The sequence below is a fragment of the Meleagris gallopavo genome, chromosome 7 (genome assembly GCF_905368555.1).
Source record: "Meleagris gallopavo chromosome 7, MGAL_WU_HG_1.1, whole genome shotgun sequence".
Classification (NCBI taxonomy): Eukaryota; Metazoa; Chordata; class Aves; order Galliformes; family Phasianidae; genus Meleagris; species Meleagris gallopavo.
Genome location: NC_139410.1, coordinates 21814754 through 21828682, shown reverse-complemented (window position 1 = coordinate 21828682; position 13929 = coordinate 21814754). Strand labels below are relative to the sequence as shown.

Sequence of the window (13929 nt, the reverse complement as noted above, 5' to 3'; positions counted from 1 at the left end):
TCCCGTAGCAACGACGGCGGCCGCCCCGGATCAAATTACGCGTGTCTGCGGCCGCCAGGGGGCAGCAGTGGGACAAGGAGAGGGTACGGAGTGCAGGGGGGTCGGGTGGGTGAGGGGGGTCGGATGGGAGGGGTGCAGGGGACATGTAGGGAGTCCGGGTAGGGGTGTATGGGGGCAGATATAGGGGCTCAGGGCGCAGATGGGATGGCATGGGTGCAGGTGGCAGATAGGGGATGCAGAGAAGCCAAGTAGGGGGATGCAGATAGGAGGATGCAGGGAGCATATCTGGGAGCCCATGTGGTTTAGGGGGCATACACAGAAATGCAAAGTGTACAGGGGCAAATAAGGAAGTGCAGATGTGGGGGTCGAGGTGATGCGGAGGGGAGATGGAGGCCAGGAGATAGGACAGGAAGATGGATATGGAGGGGGTCACAATGAATATTGTGACAGACAGGGGTGCAGGTGCTGCAGAAAGCAGATGGGGAGAACAGGGAGCAGATGGGAGCAAGGATAGATTAAGGGGTGCTGGGGTGATGGCAGGGTGGAGAGGGGTCCAAGAGAGCCTAAGGGAAAGAGAAGATGAGGGTAAGTGCTGGAGAGGGGGCAGAGATGTGTGGGTGCATAAGAGGAATGGGGGAGAGGGGTGTGGAGTTCAGGTGTGGAAGTACTTCGTGTGTGTGGGATGCAATAGGCTGGAGGGCACTGGCATGGAGATGGGATTGCACTTCAGTGGGCAAGGCCAACCCTTGGAATATCGGTGCCCCAAGCAACAAGTTGTGACTGCTGCCGAAAGCAGTTCTGGAAATGGGTGAAAGCAGATGAAGGGGCAGAGGGGACTTTCATGTGCCCATCAGGAACACCTGGACAACCCCTCAGGGTGTAGCATGGCAGAGAGCAGGGCTGCTGGATCTGGGGTAGAGGCAGGGAGGAGATGCAGCTTTAATGGCATTTGTCAGTGTTTACACCGTGAGTCATCCGAGTGAGCAGTTGTAAATCAGCACCCCAACCCCTCCTGCAGCTGCGACCCCTCCTCTGTCCCCCAGCACTGGATGAGTGCCTGGCTTCTGCAAAAACAATCTCATAAATAACAGCAGCAAAACAAACCCTCCTGCAGCCACTGAGTCCCTGCATGTGGCAGGCGCGGGACAGACGCCTCCCATCCATCACTTTAATGGTTGTACTCTGGAAATTAAAGCTGTCACAGCCCATCAAGGTGAACGTTTTAAGCTTGTGACATCCTGCCAGCTCCCCTCCTCCTTCCTGGTGCTCCCTGTTCTCCCTTCTCTCCTTTCCCTCTCTACCCCCCACCTTTGGACAGGGCGCCCAGGATGCCTGGCACCCAGGGAGAGCTGCTGAGCTGCCAACAGCCACTGAGGGTCACTGTGCCCCCACACAGCATAGCTGTCCATTCCTGCACTTCTCTTACCCTTCCCTCTGTCCCCAGCCCCTGGTTCTCCGCCTGTGTTGCCATCACAACATCTCGAAAGGAAGCACTGATAGGTATACAGGGGAAGGATTACATATATACATGTATATACACACACTCCTATATATACGGTCTGCCAGAACCCTTCAGCATCCCAAGGATAAGGGGAGCCCTGCTTGCTTATGTGTCATGGCTTAACCCATGGCTCCTAGGGAGGCAGTAGAGGGTGGCTGTTGTCATCCCATTACCATGAGCTGATCCAAGCCTAGACAGAACAAGCACAATCCTCAGGGAATCATAGAATGGGGCTAAAAGTGGATCAGACATCACCATGGGACAAGTACGGTGCCACACAGGAAGGCTGGGTGCCCTGAGAGCTGCTGGTGCCAGTGCTGCCCTGCCCACAGGCTGCCCAGCAGAGCACAGACCACAGTGGAGATGTGACAGGCATGCATGCTGCACACCCTCCTTCCCTACCACCCAGGGGAAGGGCAGAATGGGGGGGAGTGGAGGGGGAGGGTCATTGCCCTACTATCAGGAAGGGGCAGTTTGCAGCTAAAGAAGACCCTGGGACTGTTCCCAAGCAAGACACTGACAGGGCAGCACAGGGGCAGGAGATGCAGTGCTCCATCCCCTAAGGAAAAGCAGAGGCATCTGGATAACAGCTTTATAGGGGAGGGATGTGGGGACACTCCCGAATACACACAGGAATAATTACACATTAAATAGACTCCAAACACACATAAGTTAAAGGGGGGGCAGGCTCCTCTCAGCCCCCATGGCTGTACATGGGCACAGTCTGTGTCTGCCAGCTGAGAGGCCTCCAACTCCTCAGCCTGGACCCTCTTCACAATACAGAGCCCATCTTCCTCTCTGCAGTGCCCATCTCATCGTCCTCTTCTTCCTCATCTTCCTCTCCCCCTGAACAGGAGGAGTCGGGGCCGTAGCCCAACTCAGTGCTGCGGCGCAGGAAGCCCGATCCGGGGCTGCACCCCTCAAACTCGGGGCTGTCGCCAGCCTGTCCCTGGGGCTGGCTGGGCAGCAGGCTCTCGTCAGCTTTGCCAAGCCCCCGTGGCTTCTCGGGCTCCACTGCCATCCCCTGCTCCTTGGCTTTGCGGCTCCGCTTCCACTTCATGCGGCGGTTCTGGAACCAGATCTTCACCTGCTCAGGAGGGAGCAGCCATCACACCACAGCCGTGGGTACCCATCAGCACTCCTCCCACCCCAACCCATCCCCATTCACCCATGGCCTTCCTTGCATCGAAGCACCCCCAGACTGCCTTTGCTGTAGCATCCTGCAGTGCTTTGGCTCTGCAGGAGGCCCTGGGGGTCCCAGGGGCTGTCCCTATCCCACCCTGGCATGGGTGGGTTGGGGACAGAGGGGACCAAGTCCTCAGAATGTCACCACACATGCACAGGGACACTAAAAGAGGACTTTTAACCCCATGAGAAGCCCTCACCCACAGTGCAGGGAGAGATGGGGAGACTCTGCAATGCAGGCTGGGGGTGGTGGGTGGAACGAGGTTTCTGGGGTGGCCTTAGCAAGGGAAGGGCCTGGATCTCATCGGACAGCTCTGCCCAGGAAAGGGGTGCCAGTGGGGCTGCTGCAGCCAAGGGAGGGACATCAGCACTGCCCTGACTTCCCACCCCACATCCCCAGCAGTTCTTTGCCCCCACCCCGAGGTACCTGTGTCTCAGTGAGCATCAGCGATGTGGCCACCTCAAAGCGCTTGGGCCTGGACAGATACTTGTTGAGCTTGAACTGGTTCTCCAGCTCCAGCAGCTGCTGGCTGGTGAAGGCGGTGCGGGGCCGGCGGCACTTCCCCATCAAGGCAGACTGCGGGGTGGCTGCGGGGCACACGCACACACAGGGTGATGGGACAGCGGGGAACAGCCCTCTGCCAGCCCTCCTCCATCACCTCCCACCCAACCATGGCTTTATTGCCGCCAAGATATGTTATCAGCCCTTGGTGTGCAAGCAGGATCAGTCCCGTGGCTGAAATTAACGCTGCTTTTTATTGCCGGGACGCACAGGTGTCTGCCCAACCGCCGAGGGTTCCCTCACTGGGCTGCTATCATCGCCGGCCCGGAGCAGGAAGAACAAAGAGGCCTTTGAGCAGCCCGCGTGGGGTGGCTCTGCGCCGTGTTTGATCCCTGCTTATCTCCTGGCTGCTCGCTTTGTTGTCCCCAGCGCGTTCAGCTTTACTGCTTCTCCCAGCACCGCAGCAGCAACCAAACGCAGAGGTTTGCAGCTGGGAGTAAAGGACTGGAGAGGCAGAGAGACATTAATGGGAAAGATCCTTGGCACATCCCTGCTGCAATGCCCCCACCACATCCCACACTCCAGCTGCAGAGTCCCACTGCTCCCCAACTCGTCTGAGCTCCCCAGCCAGAACATACGGAAGACAGAGTGTGTGGGGTGAGATGGAGCCCCACAGCCATGCCCCACTTGGGGACAGCACAGGGCAAGGCTGTCGGGGGGACTCACCCTCATTGCAGGGCACAGTGCACCCACCAGTGTTATCTCCCACAGATTCCAGCTTTGATCCAGACCTGCCCATCTCAGAGTGCCTCCCGAGCCCTGCACAAACACGGCGGTGACGCACGGCACAGGAATTTATGAAGGGGCATTAACCGAGCGCCATCTGGGTTTGATCCTGGGTACCTGGGCACTGGGTGGGACGGGTCAAACAGGCAGAGCCAGGGCTCATAAACACCAGTGGAATGTAACCCAAATGACTGGCTGCTGGAATATGGTCCTTCTGTCAATCCTGGGTTCTCCACCTTAGTGTCTCCAATCCACGCTCTGCACAATGGTGACCATCACAGATCATAACACCCCTAGAAACCCATGCTGCCTCCTACCCCACTCGCTGGCAAAACCAAACCCAACCCAACCCTAAAATCCCTCTATTGTTGACATGCACTCCAAGCCACCAACCAGTCCACAGCTCAGCCCACTCTGGGATGTCCTCCACAGGGAACAGACAGCATCCTCCAGGGCTCTGCCAGCCGAGCTGTGAATATCTCCATCTCCACCATCATCCCATAGGAAAAGGAACACTTCAGGGAGGCTCTCCCCCTTAGCCAGCTCCCACCAAAAGACCAACAACTGCCTCAGCATCACACATTTGCTTGAAAAGGGACTCTCTCTGCCCAGACATCTCCCCGAGGATCAGAGATCGCCTCAATCCCCCTTCAGCCTGGCTGGACCAGAATCCGCTGATGGGTGTCCAGCATCTGGCTGCAACAGCAGTGAAGAAATTGATTGCCCTGGAGCAATGTCCCCAAGCCCAGTTCTGTGAGATAGCTACCTTCTGGCTAGTTAGATAAAGCTTATAGAGAATTATTGGTTTATTTGTTACAGTTCTATCTACCTGATAACAAAGCTAATCCAAGGTTGCTATTAACCCACTTGGTTTTAATTTGTTTTGTTTAGCTATACCTCACTTAGCTTTGTGGGCTGGCAGATAAAGGAGAGGAAATTAGCATCAGCCAACGTTGGAGGTGTTCCTCCAGATGTCAGGGCTGGGAGGACAGGTGGTCCCACCAGTATCACAGCCACTGCCAGCAGCTCTGCCTGCTTTCTGTGGGACAGCATAAGGGCACATCCCAAACCTGCTGCTCCCTGTTCCCCGATTGCTGACACAAGAGCCTCGAGTGGAGCAGTCCCACAGCCCCAGTATGCAGTCTGTCCCCAGGCAGCCCCCCAAGCACCAGTCCCAGCAGGCAGCCCTATGCTCTTCCTGCATCTCCCATCCTGTAGCTGTGCATCACTGCACTCTGCTCCTACAAATCTCTGCCAGAGCAGCTGTCTGATCTCTGCTCCCACCACTCTGCAAGCCAGGGCAAATAACCCGCAGCTCCCATTGATACTGATGCATGCAGCACACCGGCACCTAACGCTCCCCCTATGCAGTTTGGGGGGGACGGACAGGTACCCACAGTGGGTCTGAGCCCTGGGGACAGGGACCCAGGCTGGCAGCAGAGGACCCAAGACCTTCCTGCTCCTGCATGCAGAGCTTTGCCACCGCATCTTGCTCCGCATTGCAGTAGTAGAGGCCCCCGCAGCAGCGGCTGGTAGGGAAGGCACCACAGATACAGCAGCAGGAGTGCTTCTCTGAGCAGCCCCATGCAGGGACCTGCTGCCTCGAGTCACCTACCTAGTGCCTTGTACCCCAGCCCCACAACATATGCAGATGAGAGTGGAGCACGCACATGCAGTGCACAGCTGCTCCAGCTTAGGGGCTGTCCTGCTCCTTCTCCAGGGACTAAACCACACCATGCCTGCAGAACACCTCCACGTGCAGACAAAGGAGGAAATCATTCATGGTTCAGGCCTGGAATCTTCTAAGAACACAGGACAAGGTGACCTCCTTGAGTACCCCAGAACAAGCCCAAGGAGGCTCCCAGATGGGTCTCTCCCGGGTATCTGCCCACTGCTACCCAGAGAGATACACACGGGCACAAGCAGCAGCATGGAAATCTGTGCTCAGCCTCTGGAAGCATCAGCCAGGCAGGTACGTCTGTCCATCCATGGGCTGAGTGCTTGGGCAGGGACCCAGGAACAGGAGAAGACATGTTGGAAAGAGACCTCCTTTTGAAACTTGCAGCAAGCCCTTAAGAGCTGGAGAAAATGTTGAGATCTTAAATGATCCCAATGGAATGGGACAAGGAGAAGATGAATGAGCTGGTAGAGAATGAGGGCCAGGCTATGGCCACAGTGCCTATACTGCAGAAAGAACAGGACACAGGAACCAAGGGGGCAGGATGCCCAGAACCCCAAGATAAGCACGGGTCCCAAGTCAGGAGCAATGTCTATAGGGAAGCACAGGCATGTAGACTGGCTGCAAACTCAGTGCTTCATCCTTCTCCTACAGGGAGGCTTCAGCTCCTAATCTGCATCCAGCCTCGGTCTTCATGCTCTGACAGAGGGGCCGCTTGGAAGGAATTCAGAAGAAACCCTGAAAGCACTCAGGATGGAAACTGCCCACGTTATCCCAAGCAGAAGCTGAGCTCAGAGCGCAGGGACAGTGTGGGAACACACTCTGGTGAAACACAGCCATGCATGAAACTATGTGGCTGCTGAGATGTACTGATTTGGATTCTGTAGAGGAGCAGAAAGGTGCAAGAAGGTGAAGGTGCTTCACCCAGCAATGACAGATTATTTTTCCTTCTCTCACTGACACTTCTAGGGACACGCAGCCCATGGAACCATAGGCACACCTTTGCTCTCCTCAGTGTCACGACCACTTCAGAGTCAGCTCCATCCCACAGCCCGGGGCAGAACCTGGGGTAAGGGAGAACCACTGCAGGAAGGGAACAGCCTTTTTCCCTTCAACCTGATGTAACTTGAGGAAGCAGCAAAGAATGGGTCGACTCGTTATATTTCTCCACTTTTGTGTTATTATTCACCCAGCCAGCTTATTAATTAACAGACTTATCTGGCCATACTTTTTTTTTTTCCTTTTCTTATTCCTTTTTCCCTGCCTGTAAACAGCTCCCAGGTTTTTAAGAATCCGACAAACCCTCGGCCTTTCTGTTGGCAGCCCATTGCCAATTGTCCCCTTGCGCCATCTGGGTGCCCGGACCCCCACTCACCCAGCCCAGGGCAGCACCCATTGTGGTGCAAGTGACAGAACCCTGCTCTGCCGAGGGACAGAGCACGCAGTGGCTTCCAGTGCTGCCCGTGCCCGCTCCGGCTGCTTCCAGACGCTCATCCCTCCCTACCGCTACCGCACCAGGAAGCGGGGGTTCGTTCCCAACTACACCGGGTGGCATTTATTCGTTTCGCGGTGCAGGCTGCTCTCTCCGCTTTCGTCTTTTCGTTTCCATCTCGCAGCGGCGGAGCCCAAAGAGCCCGCGGCTGTCGGGCGGCGGCCCGGAAGCCCCCCTCGAAGATCCCCCAAGAGCAGCCGCGCTCTGCGGGCACCGGGACCGGCACGGCCCCGGGGTGGGGCTGGTGCTCCCGATCCACGCCGGTGTGTCCCCGGGGAGCCTCAGCCCCCAGCCTCGTCCCGCCCGACGGGAGGATCGCTCCCCACTCCCGGCTCACTCACCGTGGAAGTCGGAGAGCCTCGGCGCCAGCATCCCGGCTCGGATCCACTGCTCCAGCGGGAAGGAACCGGTTACCGCCGCCTTTAGGTGATCGGCGCCGGGCGGCGGCAGCTGTGGGAAGGCGGTGTACGCGAAAGCGGGGTGCTGGCCCCCCAGGGACGGCAGCGGGTACACGGCAGGCGGGTAGAGGGCCGGCAGGGTGCCCAGCCCGGGGCCGGGGAGGTGCAGCAAGCCGGGTTTGGGGACGAAGCCGGCCGGGCCGAGGGGGGCGGCAGCCTGGGGAGCTCGAGGTGAGGGGGTGTCGGTGCGGCCGGCGGGGCCGGGGCTGCCTGCGGGGCTGAGCCCCGGAGGAGAGGCGTTCCGCGGCGGCTCCTCAGCCAGGAGCGCCTCGATGCGGAAGTTTTGGGACTTCTCCATGGGTTTGTGCATGGCCCGGCCGGCCCCCCCCGGCAAAACACAGCGTGCCTCCTCCCGCCGCTCTGCTGCCAGGGCAGCGCCCAGCCGGGCAGCCCCGGAGCACCCCGGCACCGGCGGGCATTCACTCGCGGGGTCCCGCCGCGCCGCGCTCCGCGGGGCTGCCCTCAGGGGCAGCCCTCCTCTCCGCTCCTCCTCCCGGGCACTCGCTTGCCCGCCGCCAACGGGGGGGTTTTAACCTCCCCCCCACCTGCCCTACTCCCTATTGGCTCCCCGCCGGCCCCCCCCGTCGGCCCGGCCTCCCTCCTTCGGCTTCCTCAGCCCCTCGGCACACCCCGGGGCCCGATCCTGCTCTTCACACCTCGTGCCGTTCCTCTTTGCACCCCTTTGGCACAAGGACATCAGCGGACCCGAGCTGGCTGCACACAGAGGCCACCACCCAGCATCATCTAGCTGCCCAAGAAGCCCATGGAGCAGGTGCCTACGGGCAGATTTTTATTTATTTGCCCAGTGTGGTCTTCTCCAGATGAAGGCACCAGAGACAGGAGGAGACGAAAGCCTTGGCTGCTCTTGGACAGGTGGGTGAGAAGGAACAGAGCTGGCCCAGACCCACTGGCTCTGGCCTTTGGGGAGAGGCAGAACATCTGTGAGCAGATCTGTGCCTGTCTATCCCTCGGTCCCACCCTTTGCATCAAACCTGTGCAATAGGACAAGCGTGTGTCCAGCCAAGGGTCCTCTGGAAGGTAGAAGAGGTGGCTGCAATAGCCCTACTTAAATATTCTAACAGCTAAAGGGAGCTCCTATCTCTGTGTTTCTTTCCCCTTCACCTTTTTTTCTACCGCTGCTGAATTCTCTGAGATTTTAGAGCAAGAGATGGGCCTGCATCCTGTATCCAAGGCTCCATAGAGCAGGAAGACGGGGCACAAGGGACTTCCCCCACCCTCCTCCACTCAGCAGCCCCAAGGGTTTCTCTTCTTGATCCCCTCCTGCCTGGAATGGAGCCCACTGAGCTCCCTGCACCCACACCACCAAGGTCCAAAGGTCCCATGATGGATGGGACAACTTCCTCCTTCTGTTGCACAAGATCACTCCATACCCAAATCCCTATATGGGAACAGCTACACAACAGCCATTCCCAGAAGGGCACCCAGCACATGGGGAGGAGAGCAGAGCCAGGAGAGCCCAGCAGAAGGGGCGGGATGCAGGCAGTGATAGATGCTGGGGTGCTGATGAGTTCACAGTCTTTAGGAGCATTAATCAGATCAGAGCTGGATTAAGGTGTCCGAGCTCTGATTAGCTTCATTTCCCGCCTCAGGAAGGAGGGAACTTGCTTCCCCATCCATCAGCTCCTCTGGTGACAGCTCACCTGGTTGCTAACTAGATCTGAGGATTGCAATAAGAGAACGGAGCTGTGGCTTGGCCCTTTACCTCTGCCCTGTGCCCTCCCTATGCAGGATGGTCTTCACACAGGAATTGCGGCAGCCTGAGCACCAAGCTCACAGACCCCAGGATCTCAGCCACAGACATCCTGACCTCACGCTCTGTGTGTAGGGAGCTGCAGAGAAGCACCTGAGGAAATGGCCCCAGTTCAGGAGATCATCTCCATGCAACTTCCACCTGAGAGAGGTCAAGCAGCAAACCGAAAACTAGAAGAGCAAACATCCACGTGCACATCCAGCTCTGGTGCTCATGAGCACTAAAATCTGTAGGAACCCACAATGTTGCATAGAGCAGCTCACATCCAACTGTCTGTCAGCAGTGCTGTAGCTCTCAGAAGCAAGCCACGGGGCCCAAGGGAGCATCTAGGAGCGTAGTTCAGTTTTACAGCCCTGCCATTTCCTTGCTATTACCTTGGGTAGCAACATAACACCTCTCTGCAAGATCAAAGCCAAGGGAGCTGAGGAAAATCCACAGCCTGATAAAGAACTGCCAGTGAAGACCACACTCCCACCTTCCCAGGATCAAGTCTATCCTAGACACCAGGCACAGATAAGACTGTGTCTCAATTTGCGCCTAACTTGCTGTGTTGATTGGCCATAGACCACCAAGCCCTGCTGGCAGGGTTGTGTCGTTGACTGGGTTGCCCTTGGTTTCATGGGAGCCCCAACCATCAACTGCTGCCCCTATCTCTGGGCTCTGGGAAGCTGCAGGAGGCCGATGGGGAATGTAAACAAACCGCCATCCCCACAGTGATTGGTGACAAAATGAACAGACCAGAAGTCACCTGTGGGTGGCCTAGGCACGTTAACCAAGGGGATAATAGCTCTTAATCAATCCTGATCAATCCTGCAGCAGTGGGAGCCTTAGCATGGGCAGCTCAGGGTCCCCAGCAGCTTGGTAGCTGTCCCCCAGGATTTGGCTTCTAGGAGGAAGGCTTTGTATCTAACAGCCCGGCATCATTCAGGAAGGTGGGAAGGATCCTGTCAGCTCCAGGATCCTCTTCTTTGCTCCTGTGGGACTGGAGCTGCTCACTCAGAGAAGGGAGCCAGGGCTGGGCTCTGGGTGCAGCACAGTGTGACCCCCCCAGCATAGCCTCACCTCCTCCCCTCTAATGGGCTTTCCATGGAGTCAGCACCTAACCTGCTCCCAGGGTGACTGGATAAATCAGCTGCTCCTCCCAGGACCTTGGGCTCTAATTAATGTCAGCTCATTAACGAGATAACGGCCATTTATTACCTTGTCTCGCTGGCTGCTGATTAACCCTTCCCCAAAGCAGGGGGTGGCGATGGCACGGGGCAGGGACGGCAGGGAGAGCAGGGACAGGTGATGTCTCTGCCATGGCATCCAGGGCACCTCAATAAGGGGGGACAGATGGAAGAACGGGCAAGGAGGACCTTTCTAGGTCTGCAGAAGTGGCTGAGTGAGGAACGGATGGGACAAAGTGGTGTGGCAGGGTGTCTGCAGATTAAAGCTGCCAAGCACCTGGGTTGACACCATCCCTGTGCCTCAGTGTCCCCAAGTGGCCTCGGAGAAGAGCACGGCCAAGACCCAGCACTCAGCCACGCAGTCCCAAAGCCTGGCCTGGCAGAGCAGTGGGGCAGGGGGATCTGGCCCAGGGAGGTGGGAGCCGTTTCTGCCCTTGACCTGTGCCTGGGCAGGAGCAAGGGGCTGAGGCATAGCACCTCCTCGCAGCGGCGTGCTGCTGGGGTAATGCTCCCTTACATCAATCACGCCGCTCGGCGGCTCCCTATTAGCGGGAGCAGCGGCTGGTTAATCAGGCTGAGGGCTTCGGCTCGTTAAGCTGACACCTCCGTTGCGAGAGTGAGCCATGGGGGCACGGAAGGTGCCACTTATTTATTTTCTTCTTTCCCAGGGAATATATTAAACAAATTAAATTCCTGGAGTGTTGGCTCAGCACAGATCACTCTGCGCCTGTGCCCAGCGGTGAGGGAGGGACTGCCCCCATCACTGCTGCAGAGCCCCCCCTGCAATAAGGCACAGCCCCTCCGTTCCCACGTTGCCCCCATTCTGTGCTGGGACCACTATGTGCACGGTCTCTGTGCCCAAACATCCCCTTTACCTTCTTCAGGATCAGTCACCTCCTCAAAACCCAATGCCCTGGAGGCTTCAGATGCCAATGCCTTACTGCTGGCTGCATTTCAGCCCTGCTCCAGCTATCTTCGGGATGATGAGCAAGGATGGGAGGCTTGGACCAAGATCATCATTTGATTACTTATTGACCGTTTGTAGCTCTTCCCTCTGCCACAACCTTTGCCTTCCCTGTCCCCCCTGCAAAGCCTGTGGCATCCCACTCCATCCCACTTCATCTCATCCCATCCCATTGCATCCAACCCATCGCATCCATCCCATTGCATCCCATACCATCTCATTACAATCCATCCCACAACATCCATGCCATCCTATTGCATCCCGTCTCATTACAACCCACCTCATCCCTCTATCCCCATCCCCACCCATCCCACTCCACCATCCCCATCACTTCATAGACTCTGATCCTTTCCCCTTAGGCACAGTCTGTCAGCACCTCCTCAGCTCAGGAGCAGTCCCACCCTTTGCTGGCAAGGGGGAGGTGGGGTGGCTCCCTAGAGGTTAGCAAAGAATTAGAAATAATTTAATTTACCTCCCTGTTTGGGCACATTTGATGAGCTGAAAGGCCCCTTGTCAAGCAGCAAATCCATCTTCCTCCAGCTTTACATCAAATTTCATTCACTAATTAGAAACTCCTGCCCCAGAGCGTGCTGCCTCCGCCCCGGCCACCCCTTCTTCCCACCAGCACCATTATGAAAATAAATCGTTCCATTAGGTGCATTGTTGTGGTGGTGGGGCCCAGTTATTAGAGCGGGAGGGAGGGCATGGGGTGATTTATTAAGGAAAGGGTCCTGATTAAAGCCTTCCTCATCCCGCATGCTCGCACAGTGTGTCCTGCTGTCCTGGGTACCCCACAGCCATGGGGAAAAGGACAGCATGGCACAAACAGTGCTGCAGAGATCGGGGTCCTGCCCCTGGAGCTGCAGTGCTCCAAAAAGTCATTAAGAGAAATTAAGCTAATGGAAGTGAGATTGGAGGCTGGAGCAGACTGAGCTGCAGTACCCGTCGGTGCTGGGGGGGAAGGGGTGATGAACCCCTTCTGGCCCTGAGATACCCCTGCATGGGAGCTCGGCCCCGCTCTTGTCCCACAATCAGAAGATGCTTCTGGGGTGCTCCCTTCTTCCCTATGGCAGTGGATCCCAAACCCCGCTGGGAGCCCAGTGCCGGGCTGGGACGGGAGCACGGCCGCAGCAGAAGGCACTGGAGAGAGGGACAGACGGGAGGGCCGGGGAAGGGTCTGCCCCCCACTCTTGTTAACATCGCCGGGCCTTGTATCCTTTTCAAGGCTTTGAATAGGGGGTGGGACCTCTCCTCCCCTGATGTGGCACCGGGAGGGGGTTATGGCGCTCAGTCAGTGCTGGATGGGTGTGGAACGTCCCAGATGGCGACGTGTGGGGGGGTTCCCCCGCCGCCACATGCTCTTCCTCTCTCCCCCGCCCACAATTCATATGGTAATGAGGACAAATTGATGGGGAGACAGCCATTGTGGTACCCTCCCCGACCCGGCCCTTCTGCCGGCCACCCACCAGCATCCCCATCCATCACCACACAGTGGCATGGGATGGGACAGGGCACCGGAGGGACCCACCCCCACCGGGACTGGCATCGTTTTGTCCTCACTGTCCTTGCCAGGGGGCTATAAGGGGCTATGGAGGAGCTAATCAGGCTTCAGGAGGAGAAACTATCCAAAATCTTATTTCTGGATCCCCTCTCTTCCCCTTGCTGCCATGATCTGGGACCCCCCTACTTCCTTGCTCCCACCCCAAAACAACCCCCTGTACTCACAGCATCCTCTAATGGGGCAAAGACCATTTCCTCCATGCCCACCGATACCCATCTGGTCTGGCAACGCCCACAGCACCACAGGGCACAACTGCCACAGGAGGAGTCAGGCTCAGCACTGGGCTGGTGCCGAGATGGGGGGGAGCACGGCCAGGGTGTCCCCTCTGCCCCACAGCTCCTGCCTCGGGCTCCCGTCATGCAGCCCCTGATTGAAATCTCACTCCATAAAGCGCCTCTCCAAGGCCCGACCCCAGGGCCCTCTGGGGACCAATTTGTCCTTCCCTGTAATAAGAACCTAATTAAATTAGCCATGCTGCCTCGTAGAGCCCTTAAATCAGACACTGCCATTGGATTGCTGTACACTCACTGTGCTATGGGATCTCGGGAAAAGCCCTGCTCCAGCTCCACTATGGGATCGAGGCAGGGATATGGGATGGATATGGGGCAGGGGTGTGCAGACAGACAGACGTGCACAGGGCAGGAATGAGGGACTGCTGGGATGGTCCTCACACTGAGCACAGGGCATGGGGTGGGATGGGGAGGGAACCCCAACAGCATAGGTGTACCCTACATAGAGCATCTCTCTCCCAAAGCTGCCGGCCCAGCTTAGCATGCTCTGCTCACCCTGGGGGCTTCAGGCTGACTGCACTGCACCCATCATGGGTCTGGCTCACCCCACACCACAGTTCACAGCACCCGCC

The 13929-nt window shown here is 57.6% G+C and overlaps 1 protein-coding gene across 1 annotated transcript; it reads right to left on the bottom strand.

Moving 5' to 3' along the window:
• Positions 1–2079: 2079 nt before the first annotated feature.
• Positions 2080–7912, bottom strand: LOC100546840 (uncharacterized). The gene is made up of 3 exons (XM_010713787.4): positions 7486–7912; positions 3114–3274; positions 2080–2588 (listed from the first exon to the last, which is right to left on the bottom strand). Exons 1-3 carry the CDS (start codon positions 7910–7912, stop codon positions 2274–2276), a joined length of 903 nt encoding a protein of 300 aa, XP_010712089.2. The 3' UTR covers positions 2080–2273.
• Between the last annotated feature and the right edge of the window lie 6017 nt (positions 7913–13929).